Genomic DNA, 27,313 nt, shown 5'->3' with positions numbered 1-27,313 from the left:
ATGCTTTGGAAATAGCTTTGCTTTGTGTGATCAGCCCAGCAACACATTTTTCTGTGAGAGCTAACAGAGCTCCAGCAATGCAGAGGAGTGAGGAGCTCCCGTTAGCTGATGCAGTGATTCTCTCCTTCTCTGCCGACAACACACCATCGGCTCATTACACCAGTTGAAGAATAAGACACAGACACATGGGAAGGAAGGAGAAAATGAAAAATGTCAACCAATGCTGTAGAACACTGATCTCAAGAGGGCTGGATCACTCCCACTGGTTTTTCTGCCTATCGGTGTGCACTGCCTGTGGGGTGGAACACAGCGGGGGAAGATGCTTACACTGTCGCTGGCTATTGTGTGGACAGGGGGGCTCCCTCAGAGTGGATGATATGCATTCAACAGACATTTCCACCTGCGAACGGAGGTCTTTTCTCTCTGCTTTTCAGAAACAGATCCTCTCTGAAGAAGTGCTGAGACTCTGAGGAGCAACTTGTTACGAAATGGACCAAAGTGCCTTTTTTTCCTCCTTCTTCCTTTGATTTTGATTGAGGATTATTAACTGGCATCATAGGAGACTTACAGTAGATCACAAGTTTAATCTTTTTTTCACCCACTTGCTGATGTCTTGGTTGAAAAATGCCTAATTTAGGTGTGTAGTAATGGCTCGGAACCCCCCTGTGTTTTGGGGAATACCCTGCTGCTGAATGTAAGCCAAGACAAAAAAATATCTTTCGAGGATATACCAACAGTGGCCATGAACAAAATCCATACCAAGGAAAATATCAGGCAAGTGCTGTTTTATGTAACCTCTGTCAGTCATTTATGTCTTTATTCCCCTTCTTAATTGCCTCAACCATTTGCCATGAGGAGATACAAGGCTGTGAAATATTCCATGTGCAATCTTGAATTGATGAATTATCAAATATTTCTGCTCTTCAGCTGGAACACAATGTTTCTCATTTGACAATGTTTCTCATTAAATACGACCAAGCTATTCTGTAATCTAAAAAGAAACAACATTATACCAGCGTTATAAAGGAATTACATTAGCAAACGGGAACCATCATTAGAGCTTTGATAAGACACACAAGCTCATGGCACAACCACAGCTTTGAACTTACTTCAAAGACTTTCAGAGTTTCACTCAAAAGCTGATATTGTAATGTTTCTTATGCTGCTTATGCAAGAGGAGGATATGGAGTTCCTTACCACAGTTATCTGCTTTTTTGTGTTAAGAAGATGACATATAATACAAATTAACTATCATTTCCCAAACCAAACATGGTAGTTCTTTACAGAGTATAACTCTTATTTTGGATACTACTACTTTAGCTATGTGGTTTTCTATAGTTTATTGAGACAAGTTTGTGATCCAGGACTGTAGTGCGATATTGACAGTAATACCTTTGCATCCATTCTGCCGACATTCCCGTGTAAAGCCCAACAAATTCAGAGATTTGACACGCATTTGCTTCCTTAGAAACCAGCTTAGCGCTAAGATGGGTATCATCACCAGCTCTCCCCTAATAGTAAATTTGTACTCACTGTCAGGTGATAGATTTAAAAAATGCTTCACAAACACACACACTCACAGTTGCATACGCGGAACTCAGAAGAAGAACTTGAGTATTTCATGTGTCATTTTTCCTTCCAAGTTCTCAACAGTTCTGTAACTGAGAGCAGTAATTACTCTACAATGGCAAAAAGTTATCGGCTATAAGAGAAGGTTGTTGAATAGTAGACTTTTTTGGACTCTGTTATTTATAACTCAACATTTTTTTAATTATATGATTACTGGAATATGCATTGGTGACATTTTTGTTCCCAGAAAACAGCTTCAGAATGTAGGATTAAATTATTTTTTCGAAGTAATGTTACTTGTAACTGCTCTCGAGATTTTTGCTATGCTTCGGTACGGTGCAACATGACTTGAAATGACACAACACCGCACTACACAGTACGGTACAGTAGAATGTGGCACTCTTTTGTTTCCTTACCTAATTTTATCTCGAACTAAGGGCAGCAGCACTCAAGTGTGGATGTAAGCAGTTTACTTCGTGTAGTTTTGCACATGATTTTTTTATATTATGTCAGTACCACACACTTTGCTATGTCATATGGAGGGCACTTATATTCTAAATATCTTTATTACATCATTATGTGATTTTTTTTCTGAGAAAAGACTGCAATTTAGATCGGAATCTATAAAATTTTGCCTGGCAATGTAGATTTTTACTTGGCTTTAAACATTTAGCCATGCAATGTTAAATTTAACTGTCTAACATTTGGTATGTCATGGCCTTCCTCCGTATTTCTGAAGCGTTTGTCTGCTGTATTCAGTGCTACAAACATCATCCTATTGTGATCTTTCACTGCAACAGAACAACACATAGCCTCTGTTTATAATAAGCAATAACACCTACTGTGAAGCAAATGCCTCATGAGAGCTGCTGGGATGGCAATGACTCAATAGTGCTTTCTATTTTGAGTTCTACCAATGACTGAGTTCGATCTCAGTCAAGGGGATAAAAGTTATCTTTTGGATGGTTGAACTGGAACGACAAACACCTTTCTTTAAAATACTAGATGTTTGTTCATTTGATCATTAATGTTGTAAAGCTGTTTTCTAAAAACAACATGCAGATGTTTATGAGATAATTATGAATGATATATACTCAGCAATAATACAGCTGCTGCAGATTTCATTACATTTTGCTCAGCTCTACTAATTAGTCCCTGTGGGTGACATCTTTGTAAGTAATGGACTGTGACAGTCAGATAGGAGAAAGGTTTATTACAACAGAAAACTCAACATTCAGTTCATGAGGGTGGTGTTCATCTTGAATATGCTGTACTCTATACAATTCCTCTTATAGTTAATTTTTGACCATCTAACATGTTTTTTTATTCTGTTATGGAAATATACTATTGTCTTGTGTTTCTCTTTGGTTAGCTCTGTAAATTGCCTCTGTATGTATGCATAGTCACAAACCTGTATTTGGCCTTAAAGTTATCTGTATACAAGGATAGTGTGGCTCCAGTTTGAATTTGATAAGATTGACTTGTTCCTGCCTCCTTGAACAGTTGAGATGTTTTTTTTCTAATTGCAGTATAAAGGGAATGCTCACATTGACATCCTAAGCTAAATCTATTGGCCTATTTGATAGAGCGCAACCTCAGAAATGATAAATGCTGAACACGCAGATAATTGACTTTTCCACAAACTATGCATGTGTGTATTGTGGGTCACTTTTCCTTGATCAAGCTATATAGACTATTTCAACTTGAGCCATCTGAATCTCCTGAGTTTACACCTGTACAACATTAGTTTGCACTTGGCAAAAGTTTAGTTGTAGTTTACCTTTAAAGGAGTAAACTGAAAAGGAAAAATGAGGTCTGTTGTTTTTTTTATTGTAAAACTATCTAGTTCTGCTGCCACCATGGTAACACTTTTTTTTCCCATCAAGATGCCAGAAAATAAAACAAAAGAACCGTTCTGTTATGTAAACTCTTTTCACTAACATTCTTTAAATGTATTCTTAAATAGTATTAACTCCACAGGAATCGCTTTGGCTACAATCTGCCTACATAAAAAAATGACTCAATTTCTGTGACATGTTTTTCAGAGTCTGACACAACAGAGGATGAAGGTGGAGACCAACTTGAGACCAAAGAGGAGGGTGGGGATGAGGACAACCAGGCTTTGCATGCAGGTAATAGACATTTTTTCCCAGGTGCAGGAATTGATTTTGACAATTTGTGATATATTTTGATAGGCAAAGTTGAAACCGTTAAAAGTGCCTTTTTGGTGAAAGTGACTGCCTTCAAACTGATTATCCAAGAAGTCAAATTGAAAGCCCTTAAAGTGGCTGAATTATACTGTAGTATTTTATGATGTAAGAGACTCCCTTACAATTAGACACATCTTTCAATAATATCAAAATATCTGAGGCAGATTTACGTTAGACACATAACCAGTGCAAGTCGTATGATTATGAGCCTGTACAATGAGATGTGTCTCCTCTTCACACTTGTTGCAGTGACAGATAGAAGTCCAGAAGATGAAAACAGAGCATATGGACATGAGGATCACTCAAACACAACCAGGCAAGAAAGAACTGTCCAAACAATCCCAACATATTTTTTACTGGAGTTTACTTATTGCATTCTTGTACTCAAATACTCCCCATAGTCCAACATATTCTGCATCAAACCTTCTATTTCAGGAGCCAGTCAGAGAATTTTTCAAGAGAATCTCCCCCAGAAGTCCTCCCACCCCCATCCCCTAGACTCATCAAACGTACCTCCACCTCTCCAATGCCAAGCCGCTCTGGTTCAACCACACCCCTCAGCTCAAGGAAGAAAACAGTTTTGCCAGCTGAGTACCAAGACACAGTACCTGGAGAGTTTGAAGATAAGGTTAAGCAGCCAAAATCTGTAACACAAAGTAGCACCCAGGACTCCCGGCCACAGACTCCAGTGAGCGAGTACTCCCGTAAAGAGTTTACTCACAGACCATCTCCAAAGCTGACCAGGGCAAGCTCCAAGGTCTTCGAGAAGGTTCGTGGCTTAGAAGAGCGTAGGCGAAGCCTTGATATTCCAGAGGGTTCAATTTCTGGAAGATCTTGGGCCGGGTTCAACCGTGCTGGATCTGTGGATTCAGATGATGGAGGAAGCCGATTGGGCATCTCAAGAGAAAGTTCACGAGAAGATCTAAGGGAAGCATTGAAAGAAGATGCAGCTGAACGTAGATCTATGTTTAGACAGAGAGCTGCCTCGCTGGAGGAGAAACCTCGCTACTCCCAAAAAGTTCAGGACATTGAGAACAAGTTCACAGAGGAACTCCAGCGCATCAAGAAACTTGTGGGTAAACCTCATCTGAAAAAGTCTTTTTCAACTGAACAGCTCACTCTAAGGGGCAAGCAGCGTCAGCCTCTAAGGAAAATAGAGCCTATTCCTCCGCAAGTCCTTCAAAAGCTCCAAGAAAGGGAACGAGCCCAGTGGGCGAAGGAACAGAGAGAAAAGCAACCGAGTCAGCAGCCAATGCAGCAACAACAGTCCCCGACCCAGAGTACAGTGAGCACCAGTTCAACAAGTGTAACAGTCAGTAGATTTGGAGAGGTTGCTGGCACCCCAGAGTCCATGCAGTTATCTGACTTACCAGGACAACGATCAGTGAGAGAAATAAGTCGAGTCAGTCCAGTCACAGAGATCATTCAGAGATCATCATCACCAGCTTTATACCAACAGCAAAGGGAGGGCTCACCGAGTAGAAATGTTGCTGAGATGACATTGCGTAAGGTTGAACGAAGGCCCCCAAGTCCACTCGTACAAAGAGTATCTCGAATGCAAGAATCACAGCACATCTCTGAATCTCAAAAAGACGAGCCTTCAGGGAGGAAAACTCCAATTGAAGTTGTATTAAGAAAGATTGAGAACAGACCTGAAAGTCCACTCGTACAAAAAAGAGGCATAATCGCTCAAGATTTTACCTCTCAGCCTCCTCCAAAACCTCCAAGGATGTCACCACTTAGCTCAATGGAGGAGAAAATGGAAGTGGAGCAATCTAAACCAGCCTTAAAAATAAGGATCCCAGCAATCATTGTTGAAGATGAAAAGATGGAGGAAGATGCTCCCCCAAAGGCGGTGGAGCCTCAGACGACAACAACTAGCCCTGCAGAAGGACAACAGCCAAAGACCAAAGCAAAGAAAAGACGGCCTCGACCCTTGTCTCCAGAGTTAGGTACGTTTCTTTGCTTCTTTTATTTAATTCTCTGTAGTAGTTTGAATTGTGAGGGTTGACCTTCAATTTAATCACTGGAAAAAATATAACTGAAAGCTTTCCTTTTGATGAACTGTGCAGATTCGTCAGATGATTCTTATGTGTCAGCTGGAGAAGACCCAATGGAGGCTCCTGTGTTTGAGTTTTCCCTGCAGGATACTGAAGCATCTGCTGGAGCAGATGTGCAACTAAAATGTATTATCGCTGGAACGCCCATTCCTGAAGGTGTTTTATTGTGATATTGCACAGGGATTACAGATGATCTCTGAATTTTAACTAGAAATACCCAGACGGTGGATTAAATATGTAATTTAACCAACATCCTTGTTTCCTCTGCTGTAGTTACCTGGACAAAAGATGACACAGGGATCACTGGGATTGCAAACTACACCACCAAAGTGGAAGGTGAACGACACAGTCTGTTCATTCGATCAGCAAGAGTAGCAGATGGGGGAAAGTACTGTGTGACTGCTGTCAATCAGATGGGCAGGGCGTCGAGCAGTGCGATGCTCATTGTCAAACCAGGTAAGCTTGACTTTTGGGACTATTATTGTGATTCAGCTGCTCATATGATTAATCTGCACCTTTTTAGATTCATGCTCTTCTATTTTGTGGTACTTTACTTGAAGACTTGATGTCTAATCATAAATAAGAGCTACAATAATGCAAATATTTTGTTTGAATTACCAAATAGAGTATTTTTTATCTGGCTTTGTAAAAATAAAAACAAGCCCAATACATTCAGAAAGCAGGCTAATGTACCTGACAGTAATTTGTTACTCATTTTCCATCACATAACAACATCCTATGGCCTCTTTGCACTCTGTTATTGTGTTTCTGCTGATTTCTCTCCCACACCCTTGTCATTATCTCTTTGAGGAAATGTCTCTGCCATATATTCCAGCTGAACAACCTCACTTATAGTTTCCATAGCAACTCAGTGGTGAAACTGAACCTATAAATTGCCCACCGAGGCTCAGTGGCTCCACCCACTGTGAATCCACTATTGTTTGGATATCACATTTGACATCTCAGATTCTAATTGTATTTTATGGGGGCTTTGTCTTTGCTTTGAGAATAAACAACCTCCTTGAACTTGTGTGCTGTCACAGCTGTACTCTCTATAACAATAAACTAAGTGGGCAGAGGGAGGATAAAAGGTGTTTTAAGGACTTCCTTTTAGGGAGAGTAAAATGAAAGCACAACACAAAGCATCATTTCACCCGCTGCTTTCACAGAGTCTCTACATGAGCCGAGGGGAAACCTGGGTGTGCCCATGGAAATCAGCAGTCCTATCACATCAGATGAGGAGTACCTCAGTCCCCTAGAGGAGGGCATGGATTTTGGAGGACCTGAGCCAATGCGAAACATTGACACACGATTCAGATGCCCGCCTTCATTCCTGGTGAGATATATGTGGCTTGATTTGATCCTTTATTTCCTTTCTGAATCTTACTATGATGTTGCTATGTCTGGCAGTTAAATAAATTAGACAACAGGACAGTTAAGGTAAGGTTCCTGAACTTTTCAACCCACAAAATATCAGTGCCGGAGGCTGGCTACCCCTTACTACAAGACAACACTGATAGGCCAAAAATGAACCAAAAAAAAGGGGCAAAGACAATAAACTTAGTTGATCTAAAGAACATCGGACTACCTGTGTTGACATATTGCTGTGTTTCTTAAATTAATTTGCATCCACTGATATTACCGTTACCCTGGCTAGGTCATCAAATGGGTCTTGTGACAACAAAGAAGTGTGGTGAACAAAAAAACAAAAAATGGTTGCTTGTTTTTTTGGAAACTTAAACCCCTATGTTATTTTTATTTTTTGAAATAATGTATAAAAATATAACTTTGAATAGTTTTTGATATTGGATGTGTTTTTCAACTCATTATCAGCGTTTTGTGACCCCAAGAGTTGAAATAATCAACAGGAGGTGGGTCAAACTCAGACATGCACAGACAGTTTTGTTACTGATGTGGCTTGCAGCATTTCTTTGTAACTCTTCATGTCTGATTTTTAAATGAGCTCTGAGATTTGAGGAGTTGTCGCTACTTGAAAGAGCTCTCAAGACATTACTGGAACACGTCTTACAAACTGCTGTCTCAGAGACGGAGAAATACTCCTACACTGATGTTATTGTCTTTCATGTTTGAAGAAAACAGGTGATTCTTCCTCACCAAAAACTTCTCTGAAACAGATTATTTGCTGACTGGCCAGTAAAGATTAAAACACATCACCTGTTTTTCTTTACAGTCACATTTGTGTGTTCTCGAGATCACAAAGCCTGTCATCAGTTATGAAAAAAATAACTTGCAGGTGAATTAAATGCAGTTTTTAATTTCGTTTGCATTATGCTTCAAACAGGTAACAATGAGTGACCAAGCTGTCATTGAAGGACAGGAAGTCACCATGTCTGTCCGGATAAGTGGGCAACCTAAACCCATGCTGTACTGGTAAGTCCTCTCTGTTTTAAAGTCGATCAGACTTTTCTTGCAAGAGAGATCGAAGAGAATCCCTCTACATAACAAACCTTGAGCGAAGCTTGTGCACTTCACTACATGGTTTGTCTTTGAGCTTGCTGCTTGATTTCATCCATTAAAGGAAGGGGAAGCTTAATGTTTACTGCCTAACAATCTCCTGGCTGACAAAAAGAGTCTTAATAGGGAAAAGTGAAGAATAACATGCTCTCCCTGTTTACCGGGGAGCTGCTCAGTGCCCAGAAACACAAATGTCTGCCTAGACTAATGAGCTCTTAGATAACATTCTGCAGTGTTGAGGCCATCCAACACAGAGCCTGCTATTTTTGGTGCTTCTTCACAACAGGCAGGTCCTTAAGTGTTTGTAGCACTCTTCTATGGGATGTTTTATTAGCCAGTTGTTCTGTACTTCTGTTAGAGTAAAAATCTGCATCTTACCAGAGTACAGGAAGTGAAACTTACATTGAAACACAAGACCACAAATCAATTTAATGTCTTTTGATTTTGTTTGATTTGAATAAAGACTAACGGCCTCTGCAGAGAAGATGGGCTGTATTGACTAACACATCGTAGGTGTTGGTCTTTTTATGGGATTTGTTGACACTAAGAGAAATACAAAATATTGCAGGCCCTATCTTTTAATATAGGAGACGAGAATAGGCTGAATCACCCAGGCAGGTTCTGTCACTGGAGTTAGTCATGGCTCTCAAGAGACAATAGCTGAGAAGAAAGTGCTAAACATAATATTGGCAGCCCTGGATAATGTATCCCACCCCCATCTCCTACCTACTAGCCAGAGGAGAGCTTGCGGCTGAAAAAGTGTGTGCTTGGTCATTCTTTATTGCATAAATATAATAAACCCTGAGTGGTGTACGAGTGATTCATCACTTGTTTTAAAGCATTGGAACAATTCTGCTCTTTTGTAGGCTGAGGGACAGAGTTACTGTGAAATCAGGCCCACGCCACATCGTCCAGGAGACAGAGGAAGGCACTTTTGAAATGACCATCAAGTCAGCTGTAAAATCAGACTCTGGCATTTACACCTGTAAAATCATCAATGAGTATGGGACGAAGCAGTGTGAAGGCAAGCTGGAAGTAAAAGGTAGGCTTCTCGTATTTTTTTTTTCTTTTCTTTGGGAGCATGAAATCTTACATTGATTCTTCTTTCTGTGCTTGGCTGATGGATTCATTTGTTGTGTTTACTATGAACCACAATATGGGGAGTTTATCCATTGTTCATTTGTTCATTAGCATACACATTTATACCATTACTCCCAGTTTATGAGAAGACTAATAATTACCTGAGACTAGTTCACACACATGCCCAGGTGTCACTTATCAGCACTCTTTAGGAAATGTCCTTTATTTAAACTCAGCTCCACCAGTTGAGCCGGGTCTGGCTGTGATCCGACCAGTCAGGGACATCACAGCCAAGGCCGGAGAGACCGTTCTGTTTGAGTGTCATGTCATCGGACCAAAGGACACTGACGTGGACTGGCTGGCTGATGGGAAACTGATCCAGCCGGCATTGCTCAACTGTAAGATGCACTTTGATGGCCGAAAGTGCCGTCTGCTGCTCAACTCGGTGCATGAGGATGACAGTGGGACGTACATGTGTAAGCTTAGCACTGCTAAAGGTATGTGTTGGGATTCAAGTAAAGCTTATTAATTATAAAAATTTTGTCTTAGCTAAAATATTTAATTCCATTTCCCTGGCTTATTATTTCTGTTTTCGCGTTTTGACTCTTCAGAGGAGGTTACATCATGCGGCAAACTCAAAGTCCTTCCATCAATTGAGCCTCTGTTCACTCGTAAACTGGATGTTTTGGAAGTGATCGAGGGACGTAACGCTCGATTCGACTGCAAAGTCAGCGGAACGCCTGCTCCTAAGGTCATCTGGAGTCACTTTGGTAGGATTATTCTTTCTTTTGATGTACGTAATGTGCAAAAAAAAGAAAAAGTTATATTTTAATGCTTAAAAGAGGTGTTAATACAAACCATTTCTCATGGGTGATTAATGTTCACATTAACCTGCTCATTTCAAATGCCTTTTCAAAATGTTTGCTAAAAGTTGGCAGAGCCTGAGTCTGAATGCAGCAGTATGAAGATGGTGTACATGAATGGAAAAGTTTGAAAACTACAGCTTTAAACCTGAACATCCATGCTTTTGTAAAACCTGAAGTGTTAACACAGAATCTTGTTTTCCCTCCATCCAGACCACCCGCTCGCAGAAAGTGAGGAAATTCGTATTCTTCAGGAAGGTGGCCGCCATTCTCTTATCATTTCCCATGTGACCAATGATGATGAGGGTTTCTACACAGTCATAGCCCGTAACCCACATGGCGAGGCGGAGAGCTCTGCTGAGCTTTACATACAAGAGCCTCGGCCAGCCATCTCCTCACAGATGTAAGAGCACAGATTACAGATAACCGTGCAAAAGGTTCTGTGTTTATAGATTCCAGATTTTATTTTCTCATGTTCTCTGTCTTGTCTTTCCCTCCCATTCAGGGCCAAACTGGAGAAGATGCCATCAATCCCAGAGGAGCCAGAGGTCCCAGAGAATGAAGTGGAGCGGTTCACCATGCCAGACTTCATCAAACCTCTGTATGACCTGGATGTGATAGAGGGAAAGGAGGCTGTGCTCAAATGTAAAGTGGCTGGTTTGCCATATCCCACCATTGTTTGGTTCCACAACGGAAAAAGGATTGAGAGCACAGAGGATAGAAAGATGACCCAGTGTGAGTATTTGGATGGATTAACTTTCACCAAAAGTTCAGGTCTACTTCAAATCAGCGGTACACCTGGTTCACCTTTTATCCCTGTTTGCTCTTGCAGTCCGTGACGTGCACAGCCTGGTGATCCGCTCTGTGTGCCACGCCCACGGTGGAGTCTACAAGAGTGTCATCTCAAACAAGATTGGCAAAGCTACCTGCTATGCTCATCTCTACGTCACAGGTGACTCACAGACAGCAGCAACTTCTGCATTTCAGCAGAGATGATGTAGAAGGAGAAAAAGATCACCTACTGTAACATTTCTGTTACTGTTGAACTAAACCCACAGCTGTATTTGTGTTTTCTTAAAGCTGATATTTGCATAATTATAGTTAAAGTAGTGGGTCAGAGCATGTGGTGACGCAGCCGTGGCAGGTCAGAGAAAATTATCAACCTCTCATTTCACTGTAATTATCTTCAGATATCCTCCCTGACCCTCCTGATGGGACTCCAGTGATTGAGTCCATTACTGGTAAAACCATCATCCTGAGCTGGAAGAAACCAAGAAGACTGGACCCTTCTATTGGTATGGGTGAACCCATTGAAAATAAATGATAGGTTTTGTATGACATCATAGTTTTTAAAGAGATGTTACCTTTTAAAAGAAGCATATTCTTGTGTCATGTTTTTGTAGTCTACTTCCAGACCCATTTGTTTTTTTTGTTTTTTTTTTTGGAGAAGAAAGGAATGTAATTTAAATACCAGAATGTTTTCCTTTCAGATCCAAGCTCCCTGATGTATGCCATCCAGCAACAAGCCCTGGGCTCTATCCAGTGGACCATAATAGCCTCTGGCCTGAAGGAGACCATCTACACCATCACCACTCTCTCCAAAAATGTTCGCTATGCCTTCAGGGTCCTGACCATCACTTCCAAAGCGTTTAGCAAACCCTCACCTGCCACTGACCCAGTGCAGCTCCTGGACAGAGGTTGATACTCCGCTCGTTCATTGCTTATCCTCACCATCAGTGTTTAATCATGGTTTATTGAAATGGTCTTTTTCTTGTAGGAGTCTATCTACAGGAGGCTCCAGTGATTATTGATAAACCAGAAATTGTGTATGTGATTGAAAACCAGTCAGTCACCATCACCATAACCCTCAACCATGTCAATGCTGCTGTCATCTGGAAGAGGTATCTGCATCATGTGTCTCAAGGTTTTAGTTCTGACTTTTTCTCCATGTGACTGGATCTGTGACTCAGTGAAGTCAGCTGCCACAACTGGCCTTCTCATAACAAGATGAAGATAAAACAGAAAATCACGCTGTCTGAGTGTATCAGATCATAGCCATAGCAGTGTAGCAAGAAATATAAATGCATGAGTCACCACATGACCCAAAATCCCTCCATTCTGGTGAGTTTAAATCAACATCCTCAACTCTCACAGAGGCCACGTATCTAATAAGTCTATCAAATGCTTGTTTGTTGACATTTTAAAATATCTCTTGTGTTTATCTCTAATCACAACCCTACTATAACCACAAGCAGAGATAACAGCCACATTGCTAGTGCTTCAACAGACATACACAGAGGTTATGTACCCGCTGTAGTACATGGTAACCAGGCTGCATGACAGAGCAGCATAAATATGTATGACAGTGCATACAAGCAGCTGTTTAAATCCAAGGGCTCAACACAGATTCCAAACCAATGAAGTCTGTTATAGTGTCCTGAATTACACTCAAGCAGCAGCCAAAAGTGCATAGTCATCCTCTGTCGGCTGCTCTTCTATCTGTTCTAAATTCATCATGTTTTAAAACTCCCCAACAGACGAGGAATGGTACTGTCCAGTAAACCAGGTGTGTATGAGATGACGATGCCAGACGATGACCAGCACACGCTGAAGCTGCTCAAAGTGAAGAGTTCTGATATCGGAGAGATGACGTTTGTGGCATCCAACAAACATGGCAGTGACAGCTGTACCTTTAATGTTGAGATAGCAGGTGGGTTTTGGAAAAATTAACCCATCCATTAAGCTGTCCAGAGATTATTCCGCTTTGATCTATGCTTGTGTAACTGTGTCCACAGCTCCACCCACGTTTGAGACTATCATGGAGGACTTGGATGTTAGTTCTGGAGAGACACCTCGCTTTGCTGTGGTTGTGGAAGGGAAACCTATTCCTGACATCCTCTGGTTCAAGGTGCTTTCTATGGTTGGATTTCAACTTTAAGAAATTATCAAGAAAGACTTCACTTCCTATTGGCTAAACTTTTCAACAGAATGGTGTGATGTTTTTATTTCTATTGAAGGTCTTTGAAGTTTCTTTGTTGACACTCAGAGTTTTTGCTTTCAGAATGATACCCTACTGTCAGAGAGCAGTCATTACACCTTTGTGTATGATGATAATGAATGTTCCCTGGTGGTCCTAAACGCTCGTCCAGAAGACTCTGGGGTTTACACCTGCACTGCAAGGAACTTGGCAGGATCTGTGTCCTGTAAAGCTGAACTCACCATTCACGAAGGTAAGAAGTATGTCAAAATCAGATGCATACATACATAAAAAGGACGTTAAAAAAGGTTTATCCATGATTTTATATGTTGTATCGTTGAGTGAGGTCTGGATTTTGACTAAAAAAAATGTTTTCTATAGCGAAAGCCAAAGAGGACACATTAGATGATGAGGAGACTATTCTCAGGAAAATGCGCCGGCTGACTGACTATTACGACATCCACAAAGAAATTGGAAGGTTAGTTCCAGAGAATCCCTATGTGGGAAAATATATTCAATTATTTCTGTCCTAAAAATTATATAACTGTCTCAACAACAGTAAAATTTTAATTCCCTCTCTGTTTCTTTCTTCAGAGGTGCCTTTTCCTATGTGAAACGTGTAACCCAGAAGGTAGGCAAAATGGAGTATGCTGCAAAGTTTATCTCCACCCGGGCCAAGAAGAAGGTGTCTGCACTGAGAGAAATGAATCTGCTTTCAAAGCTGGACCACGAGAGAGTCCTTTATTTTCAGGATGCCTTTGAGAAAAAGAATGCCGCCATCATCATCACTGAGCTGTATCCTTTTTTAAAATACAGAGAACTCTGAAGCAGGCAAGGGAAAATGGTGAAAGTGTTATCATATGCGAGCAAGGTGTGATAATTTATTTTTTTTACTGTAACTAATGTTTTGTTATGTACATTCTGCTGCTGTTTACAAGCAAGAAGTAATTATTGCACAATGAGCTTTAATTCCCTCAGAGGGCAGCCTTAATTAATCTTTAAAGATGCCATGAGGAGCTGCTTGACAGATTTACAAGGAAATCTTCTATAACGGAGTCAGATGTAAGTCCTTTGTGTTATGACAACACAGCACATCTTCTACTTAAAGCTGGGGTAGGCAACTTTGAAGGAAGCAGCTGGAGTAAGCTGGATTTTAAAAGTAACTTCCATGCAGAAGCCTGGCCCTTCTCCTAAGGTGCACTGCTCTGATGCTGTGAAGGGAAATAATCAAACTAGTTTATGACAGGCCTCCAGCTGTGACTGAGTCTTTCTAATTATGAACTCAGGAGTTAATTTGGTATCTGGATGAAAATAGGAATTCAACAGATATATCTTTGAAATTGTTCGGAAATATTTTGCCTACCCTGGCTTTATGTGTTGTTCAAAATGCCTACAATTTTGAGCTAAATTTCAGTTTTACTATGTTTGTTTTCTTGCCACACCAGGTGCGTTCATGTATTCGACAGCTGCTTGAGGGATTAGACTACCTTCATCATCTCAACATCATCCACCTGGACATTAAGGTAGATTACACGGATCAGAATTTTTTCTGTTTTGTCTTTAACAATTTTACTCTCATTGTTGAATGATTGTAAATTTTCTCAATCCCTCCTCAGCCTGATAATATCCTCATGGCCGACCCCCATGGTGATCAGATCAGAATCTGTGACTTTGGCAACGCCCTGGAAATAACACCTGATGAGGCTCAGTATTGTAAATACGGGACTCCAGAGTTTGTTGCACCAGAAATTGTGAATCAAACCCCAGTGTCAAAAGCATCAGATATCTGGTAAAAAAAATCTCTTGATTTAAAACTCACTGTATTGTTTTTTTTGGTTTTGTTTGACTGACACACAATCAATTTCTAATCTCTGCTCTATTTTCACAGGTCAGTTGGAGTTATTGCATATCTGTGGTGAGATCATTTTTTTTTTTTTTTTTTTGTATATTCCTTTTTGCTATTAAGAATTATCATTAATCTTTAAACATATTTGTCCTATTATGGATGTTTGTATTAGTCTTAATGAATGGATGTGTTGTCTGTTTTTAGTCTGACAGGAGTGTCTCCCTTTGCTGGAGAGAATGACCGCAGCTCCGTCCTGAACATCAGGAACTACAATGTAGCCTTCGAGGAAAACATGTTTGCTGATCTTTGCAGAGAGGCCAAAGGGTTCATTATAAAGCTGCTTGTGGCAGACAGGCTGTGAGTAACAAAACCAGATCAATTTTATTTCAGTTTGTCATACTTAAAATTTTGCTGTCAGAAAATGAAGATCTGCATGAAAATGCTCAGAAAATTAAAGTAGCTATATATTCTGATTACCAGCTGCCAGGGGTAGCTTTCAGTCAGGATAAACCTCTAGACTGCTTAAGGAGTCTTTCTTTAAATAGAGAATTAGACAGTTCCTTACAGGAGCTTTAAGGGAGATTTAGCCAATGAGATCGAAACATGCAATTTCTTTAATTAGTCCACTAATAGATTTATTAAAATATTTTTAAATGTTGTTAGAGTATTCAACTGTTTTCGTGTTTTGTTTTTTTTCAGATTCCATACATTTTTTTTACATGTGGCAACTTTAATACAACATTTATGTTTCTGGACCAAATGTATGTACTGGGGTTTTTTATAACCAGTATACAAAATTTGTTATTTTTCGTTGTTTTTGTCATAGATATCAGATAAGACGGACATTTGGCTCAATATTTAATCACTTCCACTCCCCCACTTGTGCTTTCAGTTGGCTGAACCTTTGCACTTTATGCAACTAGAGAATGAAGAAAAATGGTCCAAGCCGGACGTATGTAAACATGCTGTTCGTTATCTTTCTTTAGGAGACCTGATACTCAGGAATGTCTCAGACACCCCTGGTTCAAGGTAAGTCAGTATCTTTCTGCAGTGGATACTATCTGACAGTTTTTACAAGGTCCCATCCTTGATTTAATCTGTTGTGTGCCATGTTTTATTCATCACTCAGACGCTCAACAAGGGGAAGGCTATAAGTACAGAAGCCCTTAAAAAGTTTGTGTCTCGCAGAAAATGGCAGGTAAGGAATGCTTTACTTTAAATTCTGCTTTTGTGCAGATAAACAGTTCGACAAGTCTGGATCTATAAATTCATTATGTTTTCCATTACAGCGTTCACTTATCAGCTACAAATCGAAAATGGTCATGAGGTCAATACCAGAGTTACTGAATGATTCGTCAAGTCATATCTCCATCGCAGTTCCCAGGCACCTCAAAGAAGGCTCACCTCTACCATCATCATCTTCAGATTCTGATGAAGACCTCGATGAACTGCCTTTTATTCCAATGCCGCTCAACATGGAGTTCTCTGGATCCAGGATGTCACTGAACGACATCCAGACTAATGAGCAGGAAACGGGAAAACAAGATGGCACAAGTAAACGGTCGGGGTCCGTTCAGACTCAGGAGGCAATGGAGTGTGAAATGAAACAAATGGATAAAGAAGGGGCCGATGGAACGGTTAAAGGACGCCACCGAAAAAGGTCATCACCAGACAACGACAGGGGCTCTTCAGATGAAGAGGCGCCTGCTGAATTGCCGCAGAAGTCAGAGCTGAGGAAACCCTTGAGAAGGGGTTCAAGCATGGAGTCAGACAAACCAGAGGGTGGACGACGAAGAGGAGAGCTGAGGCGAGGGGGCTCAGCTGACAGTGCATTGCTGCTTCGAATTACACCTGAAGATGGCGCTACAGAAGGAAACCAAGAGGAAGGCAGGAGAGTTTTGAAGAAAGCTGTCTCCATGGAACTACCAAGGAGGAGCACCAGTCCTGGAACTGTGAAGATGAGCCAAGAGGACTACGCTCTTAAACTGGAGCTGATGAGACAGCGTCTTCTTCGTGGAGGGTCTGCAGACAACAAGATGAGTGGACTGAGGGGACCTCTGTTGGAAACACTGGGAATGGGTGATGAAAAACGGGCAATTTCCTCAGATCGTTACTCCCGCACTGCTCGTTTGGGCCCGCCCCCACTAACAAGAGCTGCTTCCAGTGATTCTGCAAGGGATGAAATTTCCAAACCCAAAATTTTGCGCAAAACCGCGTCTTTCAGTCAGGGAGATTCAGAGCCAATAGCTTTACACCGTCGATCGGGAGCACCCTTGGAGATTCCTTTGGCGCAGGTTGAAGAGAGAAAGCTGAAGGAGGCTATATCTATGTCTGCACTCACTGATCAAAGCAAGTTTGATTCCCGCCCAGTGACTCCCAGGGAGCCTTCACCAAAACCACCGACACCAGAGTCTGTCCTGCAAGACAGTCCAACCAAAACTGAAAGTGAGGAATCATTCATGGACAAAGAGATGAAGCCTGATGAGAGTATGAACGAAAAGATGGACGGGCTAACTACAGATAGTAATTTTGATGAAAGATCGAGTACAAGTGGCTTTTCAGAGAAGGACATGAGCATATCAGAAGAACCAATGATTGAATCAGAGTATACAGGCCAGAGGATTTCCACACCTCCTCTAGTGGCTGATAGCTCTAAGCTTGAAGAAAAAATGGAGGAAGAGGAGAAAGGGAAAGAGCAAGAAGAAAAGGAAGAGCTAATGGAAGAAGAAGAAAGACCTGTAACTCCTGCTGAAACACAGGCTAAGGGAAATGAAGAAGTTTCTGAAATGAAGGTAGAAGAAGTAAACACAGCACCACAGTCTTCTGATATGATCATAAGCACAAGTTCAGTTATGGTGAGACCACCTCAAGAACCACTTCACTCCCCAACAAATGTTGTGTCTACTTATGTTCCACCCTCGCTTCCTGCTCGAGTTGTTCTCCCTGATGGAAGGATGTCAGCGTATGCTAGTATCATGCAGACCATCATGGTCCCAGCACTTCAACCTCTGAATGAACAACCTTTAGGCCCGTCCACGCCTGTAACTGTACAGGAGGTCTCACCATCACCTGTATCAACTGAACCAACTTTACACCCATCTACATCCACTGACATGTCTTCTCCTGTGCCTGGTTCACTAAAGCCAGTCATCATCTCAACAACTGAGCACCCCGCTGTATACTCACGTGTGGCCTCACCAGAAATGATCACAAAAGAGCCCAGCCCACCAAAAACAATCACACATTCCTCATCACAACAAGAGCTCTCAGCAGGAATGGACTTTGAAGACATTACGTCTGAGGAGGTCTTTGAGGCCCGCTTCAAGAAGCGTGAGTCTTCCCTCTCGAGAAGCTTGAAATTCCTGTCACGGTCAAAAAATGATGAGAAATCACAAGCGACTTCCTCAGACTCCACAGAGTCAGGGGAGGAGATATACAGACCTGGGCCAGTTGGTGCACCATTGGAATTCGCACCAAGGAGACTTGAGGAGAAGTCGAAGTCAGTCCAGGACCTCCGTGAAGCTCAAAAGGACCAAGGCTTTATGAGAAGACTATCTTTGCGGCTGAAGAGGACTCCATCTACTGAGCGCAAGGAAGAACAGACCAAAGAAGATGATTCACTTAATTCGAGACGAAGGCTGTCTTGGACTCTTGGCCGCAGAGGATCACAGGAAAAGAGGGAAGTCGAGATGACACGCATGGATGGTGGGGGTGAATCATTGGAAGACCAAGATGAGAAGGATCTTAAAAAGCCGAATCAATCACCAGTCTTGGCAATGCGAAGGAAAATTGAATCCACAGTGGCCGGGATCTCTACCAGAATTCGCAGCTACTCAGAGGAAAGACGAGCATCAGAGGACAAGGAAACTAAGAGGACGCCGATTCTGTCCATGCTTCGCCGTGCCACTTCAGAGAGCCGTGCTCCAAAGGTGACTAGTGTTCCTCAGAACCAGCTGGCAGCTCAGACCAGTAATGGTGCCTCAACGGAGTCTCTAGACTCAATGTCCAGCCTAAAGTCAGACACATTAAAAGGTAAAACACAATTACTCAAATTTTGCTTGTAAAGTTTTTGACTAGGGTTCTTTCAAGTGTATGAAAGATGATTGATGGAGATAATGTTTTTTTCAAATAAAGGTATGGAGGCCGAGCGTAGATCCCGCTGGGACCGATGGGGCCTGACCAGAGGGAGACGGGACAAGACAGTATCACAGCCCGACATACCAACAGCAATCTCCAGGGAAAATAGTTCCATACGCTCACGCCAGTATTCCAAACTGGCTTCAGGTAAGTGCCAAAGAGTCTTCTTGAGGAGACTTTCACTCATTTGAAAATTTGAAATTTTACTTCCCCCACAGAATTGGTACTTTTGATCTGAAACAGATCATAACCATCAATCGCAACAGATTGCCTTGCAAAGAAAATTTGCACACTGTTAAAGGCAATTTTTGGCTAGCCTGCTGCTGGACCTTCATATTTATTAATTTAAGATGGGTGTTCAATTTTTCATCATCTAACTCTTGGTGGTGATATGAAAAAAAAGAAAGAAGTAGGAATCTTTTGTTTAAGATACCTTTCTGTATAACTCATTGACTGACTGTTACGTTAGTAAACCAATGGCATTTGATTGCTGCATGAGTATCCATGTAAGCCAGGGTATATATATATTTACCTCTACACAGCAACAGCAAAAAATAGCAGGTACAGTGTGTGGGTAGACATAAACCTGGATGCTATCCAGAAAGTGTTCCATGAGCCCAAAGATGGTAATAAGCATCACTGGGTAAAAGGGTTTGTGTGTGTTTTTTCCTTTTTTTAAATGTCATCATGTTCTTGTTTTTGGTTCCAGATTTCCCCCCTGTATTCCACATCAAGCTGAGAGATCATGTCCTGTTGGAGGGGGACCCAGTCACACTCAGCTGTCTGCCAGCAGGTAGCCCTCACCCACACATCACCTGGATGAAAGGTAAGGGTCTCTAATGTAAACAAGTAAGCACTTCTAACAGAAAGATGCTCAGTATCACTCCTCTTGATAGTGACAGTCATGCATGTAATAACACCTGGGTGCGCCAATGCAGAGACATGATGATGCTTTACATTGCATTCCACTACATCCTAATAAGCGGTACTATGGCAACAGAAGCTTCATACAGTGATTGAAATGTATAGGAGATAAGAACAATTATGATATGTGAATTCTATTGAAACTAACAAACATGTATGTGTCTGACTCCTCTCTGATCAGGCATAGGCCTAAAAGAAAGCACAATTCACCCTCTTTGAGGGATTTTACCCTTTTCATATTTCATTCATCATCATCAATCTAAAATCAAATACCCATGAATGACTATTTTAGTATGTTCTACTGTGTTCCTCAGATAAGAAGCCTCTGCAGATTGATGCCAGGATGAACATGATTGCCTGTCCTGATGGCCGACAGCTGCTGATGATCATGCAGACGACCAAGAAGGATGCCGGGGTTTACGAATGTGTTGCTACAAACCCCCTGGCTGCTGTGTCCAGCTCTTGCACAATATCTCTCGCTCGTAAGAACTGAGACGTATATTACTCCTGTATCGGTATATGACAAGTACTGAAAACTGTTAGCTCTGCATATAGTATATACAGTATCCAAATATGAAGGCAATCAAAGTGTAATAAATAAGAAAACAGAAGGGAAAACTGATGCTTCAGGAAATATAAGTCGGTAAAAGGGATATATTTGTTTATGCAGGTCTGCCCAATCGTCCTGGGACCCCTGAAATACCTCAGAAGTACAACAATACAGCCTTGGTGCTGTGGAGGCCCTCGGACACCCTGGCCCCCTGCACATACTCTCTGGAGAGGAAAACAGAGGGTAAGTTCACATGTTTATCTCAACAACACACGCTGTCACATAAAAGAAGATATTAACACAACTGATATCAACGAAATTTAAACCCAGAAAGCAACATCAGTGATTAAAAAACACTCATAAGATAGCTACTTTAAGACAAATGTGGTGGAAGGGATGAAATATCAAAGACACAAATCAACTTCTTGAAACACACATAGTCACATTTGAACTAACACTCACACAGATGGAAAGAAAGCTAGACTACCCACCCTACTCTAGTCCTTCAGGACCCTGAGGCTTGCAGGTTAGATTGTGGTTGGCCCTTCTCACCCCAGTCACAGGCAAACAGCTGTGGTTAATTAAGACCAAAACCCTCTCACCACAAGAACAGTTTCTTCCTCTCTGCTGCAGCCTCATGAACCAGGCTCAGTCTTAAATAATTAATCTGGTTCTGTCTGACACTGATCTTTCTTTACTTTTGCTCCTCAGGTGAAACCAACTGGTTGATTGTGGCTACAGGAGTGGCAGACTGTTATTACAATGTGGTTGACTTACCAGCAGGGGGCGCCTTCAGGTTCAGGGTGGCATGTGTGAATAAAGCTGGCCAAGGCCCCTATAGCAACCTCTCAGAGGTGGTCACCTTGGATGTTTCAGGTAAGTGCGACCAAATACAGATTTTAAGTGTGCTGAATGTATTAGTTATGCACAGTAGTGTGTAGTTTTGGTTCAAATTGTTTGAGAGCACAGCCCTGCATTAAGACAGCCATGTTTACATTTTGTCTTGGCTTATAATTTGGGTTCTTGCGTACTATGCTTTGCTTGTTTCAAATATCATATGTTTTCTTATTTTTGGTCTTTTGTTTATTAGAACCAGCTAAATCTAGTGCTACTGTGGTGGTTAAGACTGTCCCAGCAACTTCTCCCCCTGTGGTGATGATGTCATCCATGAAAGTGCCTCCCATCAAACCAGCCCCCAGTAAACCCACTACAGCAACAGCAACCACCCCCTCAACGTCAGCTCCAGCTCCTTCTGTGGTCAAATCTCCCTCTCCAGTGACCATTAAACCCACCGTGCAACCTGTCGTCAAACTGCCTGTTAGCACAGCTGCACCTGTGCAAGTTCCCCCTGTGCAAGTTCCCCCTGTGCAAGCTCCTGCACAGACAACCCCAGTTCCACCAGCCAAAGCTAAGACCACCCTGAGCATCAGTGTGGGCAAACCCCAAACCAAACTGGCAACTCCCCCTGTGGTCCCACCCAAACCTCGAAGCCCCGTGAGTGCAAACCCCACTGTGACCATCAAGCCCCCATCCCCTGTCCCTGTCATCGGGAAACCCATTTCATCTCTTCCCATGTACGTGCCATCTGCAACCTCTCGTGTTACTCCACCTTCTCAAACTACTTCTACTCCAACAATGGCCACCACCACCCCTCCAGTCATCCCTGTGACCATTTCACCACCTGTGGTGGTGGTACAGAGCTTGACACCAGTGCAGGGAGGAGAGAGTAGGGGTACCCCATCAGGGAGGATCACACCATCGGGTCGGGTCACACCCTCAGGTCGGAGGACGCCACTTGGCAAACAAGGAGAGGGGTCTCTGCGCCAGGGAGTGCCACAGAAACCGTATACCTTCATGGATGAGAAAGCAAGGTAGTGATAACTGATAGAACTCGACTTGAATATACATTAAGAGCTGATTAAATCAAAACTAACTCTAAGACCATTTAACAACTACAAAGTGAGTAATTTCATAGAAATAAAACTTAAATAATTTGTGCCTCTTTATTTACAAACAGTAAGTACCTCACTGGTGAACATACTGGGGCACTTGACAGCTGAAGAGCAGCTCAAAGAAGTCTAAAATCTGACTTATTCTAACCAGGAGACAAGAGACTTGAATTGTAGCTGTATTATTTTTCCTTGTCGCACAGGGGTCGGTTTGGTGTGATCCGAGAGTGCCGGGAAAACGCCACGGGAAACCTCTTCATGGCCAAGATTGTTCCATATGAAGCAGACAGCAAGCAGGAGGTGCTGCAGGAGTACGACATCCTTAAGTCCCTTCATCATGACAGGATCATGGCCCTGCATGAGGCTTATGTCACGCCACGCTACCTGGTGCTCATCTCTGAGTACTGCAGCGGGAAGGAGCTGCTCTTCAGTCTCATAGACAGGTGAAGACAAACAGCTGCTCTTGATGAGTGTTTGTTATTCAGATGTGGATAAATGAGTGCTCTGAGCTGTTTTCTGCTCTGCTTCAGGTTCCGTTACTCAGAGGATGACGTGGTGACCTATATCGTACAGACCCTCCAGGGTCTGGATTATCTCCACACACGACGAATCCTCCACCTGGACATCAAGCCAGAGAACATCATTGTCACTTACATGAATGTTATCAAGATCATTGACTTTGGCAGCGCTCAGACGTACAACCCTCTCTTCCTCAAGCAGTTCAGCCCTCCTATCGGAACACTGGAGTATATGTGTAAGAGAATATGAGCAGCTCTCTTCTTTATTAAAGATGAAAACCAAAATTATTCGAAACAAAAAAAACAGATGAAAAGAATACAACTACAATATCTTGCTCTTGAAAGCTTGTTGATCTGTAATACAGATCCTTGGTGATACAGATCCTGTTCATGTGGTCAGTTTATATAACTGTTTTGTCAGTAGGCGTGCACTGGCTGTGAAAATACAGGAAAACTCTGAACAAACTAAAACTATGTTTTCACACATTTCACAAAGCTAATCTCACCACCTAGTCTGTACATCTACAGTTACTCAAGCAGAAACTCATAAACTCTGGTTTCAGTGCTTCAAAGACTTTAATGCAGATGTAATTGAAGTCCTGTGTTGTATGATGAAGGCTGTGTTCCCCCTCTCTTCCTCTTGCAGCTCCAGAGATGTTGAAAGGGGATGTTGTGGGCCCTCCAGCTGACATCTGGAGTGTGGGTGTACTGACTTTCATCATGTGAGTGCAGCCTTCAGAGCCTCCAGGAGGCCCTCTTTATAAGAAATATTCTCTGTGTGAAATTAAGATTGTGGTTCAATATTTGTACACTGCATGGTTTTTAAAGTAACACCAGGGGTGGGGACATCTTGATGTTCATGTGATCCTTGTAGTTTAAGCAAACTGGATTATATCAATAATTGATCTTTTAGAGTCTGAGCTGCTTCTCAAGGATCTGAACTTTCTTTGATTTTCCAGGCTGAGTGGTAGGTCGCCTTTTATTGAAGTAGATCCTCAGGAGACTGAAGCAAGGATACAGGCGGCAAAGTTTGACCTCTCTAAACTCTACCAGAATGTGTCCCAAAGTGCCTCTCTGTTTCTTAAAAAGATCCTTTGTAGCTACCCTTGGTAAGTTGAACACCAGTCTTGTTACTCAGATATTTTTCTGATTCAGACTTTATTTTACCACAAATTGAAAATGTGAATAAATATAAATATTTAAGTACTTGGACCCTTCCTGTCTGATGTCCAACAGGGCCCGTCCCTCCATCAAGGACTGCTATAATAACTCTTGGCTCCAGGATGCCTACCTGATGCGCTTACGTAGGCAGACTCTCACCTTTACAACCACCCGTCTCAAGGAATTCTTGGCCGACCAGCAGCGCAGGCGAGAGCTGGTGGCCACCAAGCACAAAGTTCTCCTGCGGTCCTACCAGAGCTCGCCACAAACCCCCACCAGCCCTGCCATGCCAAATGTGCCAACCACACCCACCACTCCAACAACACCTGTCACCCAGTGAAATAAAGGCTTCCACAAACCAGTTGGCAGGACTTTATGGCCAGACTCCGGGGCCAAGTGGCGGGTTGTTCTTTCAGGTTTGAGTTGTTGAGCCTGATCAGAGGAAACTAGAGAAAGCGGCAGTGGCTGTGATCCACACAGATGTTTCTTTTTTCGTTTCTGGCTCTTAAGGAGGAGCTAGAAGGACTGTTTTACACTGAAAGGAAACTCTTACAAAGTTACAAGAGCCTGATGGCATTTTATATGGTGGACCTCGTTCATATAAGGCAGAATGTTGTGTTCAAGTTTGTACCTCAAGGTTTGTAACTTTGCATATTTTTAGATGAAATGTTCTATTTCTTACTGTCTGCTCTGCAGTGATTAGAGTGGACACATATTAACACAGTGAAAAACCCCACAATATAAAGCCCCAAGAAGCTGTTTAAGAGGTAAACACACATTATTTTAATGAAGGGGTTTACACAAGAATCCAGTGTAAAAATATATATTTTGAAGAAAAGACAAAATGGCAACATCCTGGCTTTTAAAGGTTATCTGACCAGAGGTTTATTCTTTATGTCAAAATATATACATCCAACAAACAACAGCCCAAAATGCAAAGTATTACCTTTTTAAAGCTAATCGTATTTTAATGAAAGCAGTTTTATCTTTGCTACAGTACCAGAGTTTTTATACTGCTGTAGCATTTCAATGATTGTCAAGATTGGAAGTATGTAGCTGTTCCAGTTTTGAGTTTTTAAAAAGTGTTGTAAGTCAGATGGATTGTCTGTAAGGGCTATAAGAAAAGCACTCCTATAATCAGCAAAAAAAATCTTACCCTGTGGTTAAAACTAGGAAAATATGTATTTTCTTATTCTTTAGAGAAGAATTTTTACTTTCTATTAGATAATCTCTGCCCGAGGGATGGTGTGAATAGCAGAACTATCACTGCGATGGTAGGCACAATATTCCCAGCAGCACAAATAAGCTCAGAACCATCACATTGGCTTCCAGGTGAACTCAACTCTTCCACTGGTGCCCCGTGTAAAGGATCAAGATTAATTAAGCGTAGAGGAATAATTACACTCATTAAAGTTTACTGAAATGAGGTTCATGAGTTTATGAGGTTAAACTGCTTCAGAAAAATCTTACTGCTGATACTGGGGTGCATCCAAGTGCCCTTAAAGAGTTAGCATGAGTCAGCATAAAAAATCTTTAATATGAATCAACAAAAGGATGTTCATGAACATAGTTTTAAGTGGATTAGTCCTTAATCTAGCTCATTATTAATTGTTACTGCTATTAACAAGTTTTTGCTTTATTTTGTTTTTATAAATCCCACTTTTTTAGTGCAACTAAGTTTTGAAATAAATAAAACTTAGAATAGCAGAATTTATATTTACCATTACGTTTTACTTAAGAGTCAAAACACCATATCCTAAAAGCTCACAAGACACTTGAAGCCCTTAAATTCTGCAAAAGCAAAACTACAAATATTAAATCAGCAAAATCTACAGAGCTCTGGGAGACTGTAAAAAATAGTGAAACACTTTTGAAATGCCTTTACTATGAGATTTCTGAAATAATATGTGCCCTTAATTGTTGAAGTAGAAATTCACTTTTAAAAAATTAGTTCTTTATTCACCATCAAGTAAATGTGTACATGAGCAACAATCTCCCATTTTTGACTCCAGGTTAAGTTTCAAAAAAACCTTAAATGTTTTTTTTTTTTTTTTTTTTTTTATTGTTTTTGTCATTTTTCGTCATTCAGTCAAAAGAAGTGATCATGCACTTGTGTTTTGGTCCTTCCTCACACATTTACAGTAAATTAATGTCTAGGTTGTGTTGTCTTTTTCAGTTAGCTTTACATTGTGAGTTTAGACTTAGCTTAACACAGCGATGTAAAACATTTGCACAAACAAAAAGATATTAAGTATAGATTTGCACACTTAACACACAAGTGTAATTTTAATGACAGAGTGGTTTAACTTAAAGAGTGCTTTAAAGAGTCACAATCAGACACTGATGAGTGTTTTACAACAGTTTTATGTAGAGCTTGGACACAAGTGAAATCTCCAGTTGTTATATTCTGTGTATTGACTGACAGATTGTTAGCAATTCTATAAAACTATTTTATTAGTTCTATACGTTCTAATGCTACTGCTAGATACTTACTGCCCTTTTCTGCAACTCTTTGTCTTTTTCCTATGCAGTTAAAGCTAATCACAGGAGTTCTTTAAAAATGAAATGAAAACATGCAAGATCAGCATGAGAATGCAATGTTGCATTAACTCTAAACGTCTGTGCAATATATACCGATATACTCTTTAATCATATAAAATGAAACTACAACTGTTTGTAAGCAGACAACAGGGTTTTGAAGATGCTGAATGCTCCACATTTTGTAATGAAATCCTATGCCGTATTTTGTGGAATGTGTTGCAGTGCCTCGTGATGGATATTAGACCCACAGAGAAAATAGTTTGTTTAATGAATGACAAGTTCTTTATTTTGATTATATGGATGTGACTGCTTCGTGTGTGGTTCGGCAATTTGTTTATTTATTTATTGAGTGACTGTATTTGTTACAGCTTCTGCTTTTTATTTTGTGAAATTTCTGAATCGGGCATGGAAAAGGCATGACAGCTGTTAAAAAAGCTATGGAAATAAAGAAAT

At 41.3% G+C, this 27,313-nt stretch overlaps 1 protein-coding gene across 1 annotated transcript; it reads left to right on the top strand.

Annotated features, from left to right (window-relative positions):
- Positions 1 to 94: 94 nt before the first annotated feature.
- Positions 95 to 27,313, top strand: spegb (striated muscle enriched protein kinase b). Its single transcript, XM_074694440.1, has 41 exons — positions 95 to 774; positions 3,615 to 3,701; positions 4,029 to 4,095; positions 4,215 to 5,731; positions 5,852 to 5,995; positions 6,113 to 6,295; positions 7,009 to 7,175; positions 8,142 to 8,230; positions 9,181 to 9,356; positions 9,631 to 9,891; positions 10,006 to 10,164; positions 10,471 to 10,660; positions 10,763 to 10,992; positions 11,090 to 11,209; positions 11,448 to 11,552; positions 11,748 to 11,954; positions 12,035 to 12,158; positions 12,795 to 12,967; positions 13,053 to 13,165; positions 13,319 to 13,487; positions 13,616 to 13,712; positions 13,829 to 14,029; positions 14,239 to 14,296; positions 14,680 to 14,757; positions 14,851 to 15,023; positions 15,123 to 15,149; positions 15,285 to 15,437; positions 16,067 to 16,109; positions 16,210 to 16,278; positions 16,370 to 19,112; positions 19,215 to 19,364; positions 19,927 to 20,043; positions 20,456 to 20,623; positions 20,812 to 20,934; positions 21,403 to 21,567; positions 21,782 to 22,562; positions 22,844 to 23,083; positions 23,171 to 23,394; positions 23,805 to 23,880; positions 24,118 to 24,267; positions 24,395 to 27,313. The coding sequence occupies exons 4-41, from the start codon at positions 4,306 to 4,308 to the stop codon at positions 24,657 to 24,659; spliced, it is 10,137 nt and encodes a 3,378-aa protein (XP_074550541.1). The 5' UTR covers positions 95 to 774; positions 3,615 to 3,701; positions 4,029 to 4,095; positions 4,215 to 4,305; the 3' UTR covers positions 24,660 to 27,313.

This window comes from Halichoeres trimaculatus, unplaced genomic scaffold, assembly GCF_033239565.1.
Source record: "Halichoeres trimaculatus isolate MK-OKI-2021-1 unplaced genomic scaffold, fHalTri1.1 fHalTri1_scaffold_19, whole genome shotgun sequence".
Classification (NCBI taxonomy): domain Eukaryota; kingdom Metazoa; phylum Chordata; class Actinopteri; order Labriformes; family Labridae; genus Halichoeres; species Halichoeres trimaculatus.
The sequence above is the reverse complement of the archived record's forward strand: the minus strand, read 5'-3'. Positions and strand labels throughout refer to the sequence as shown.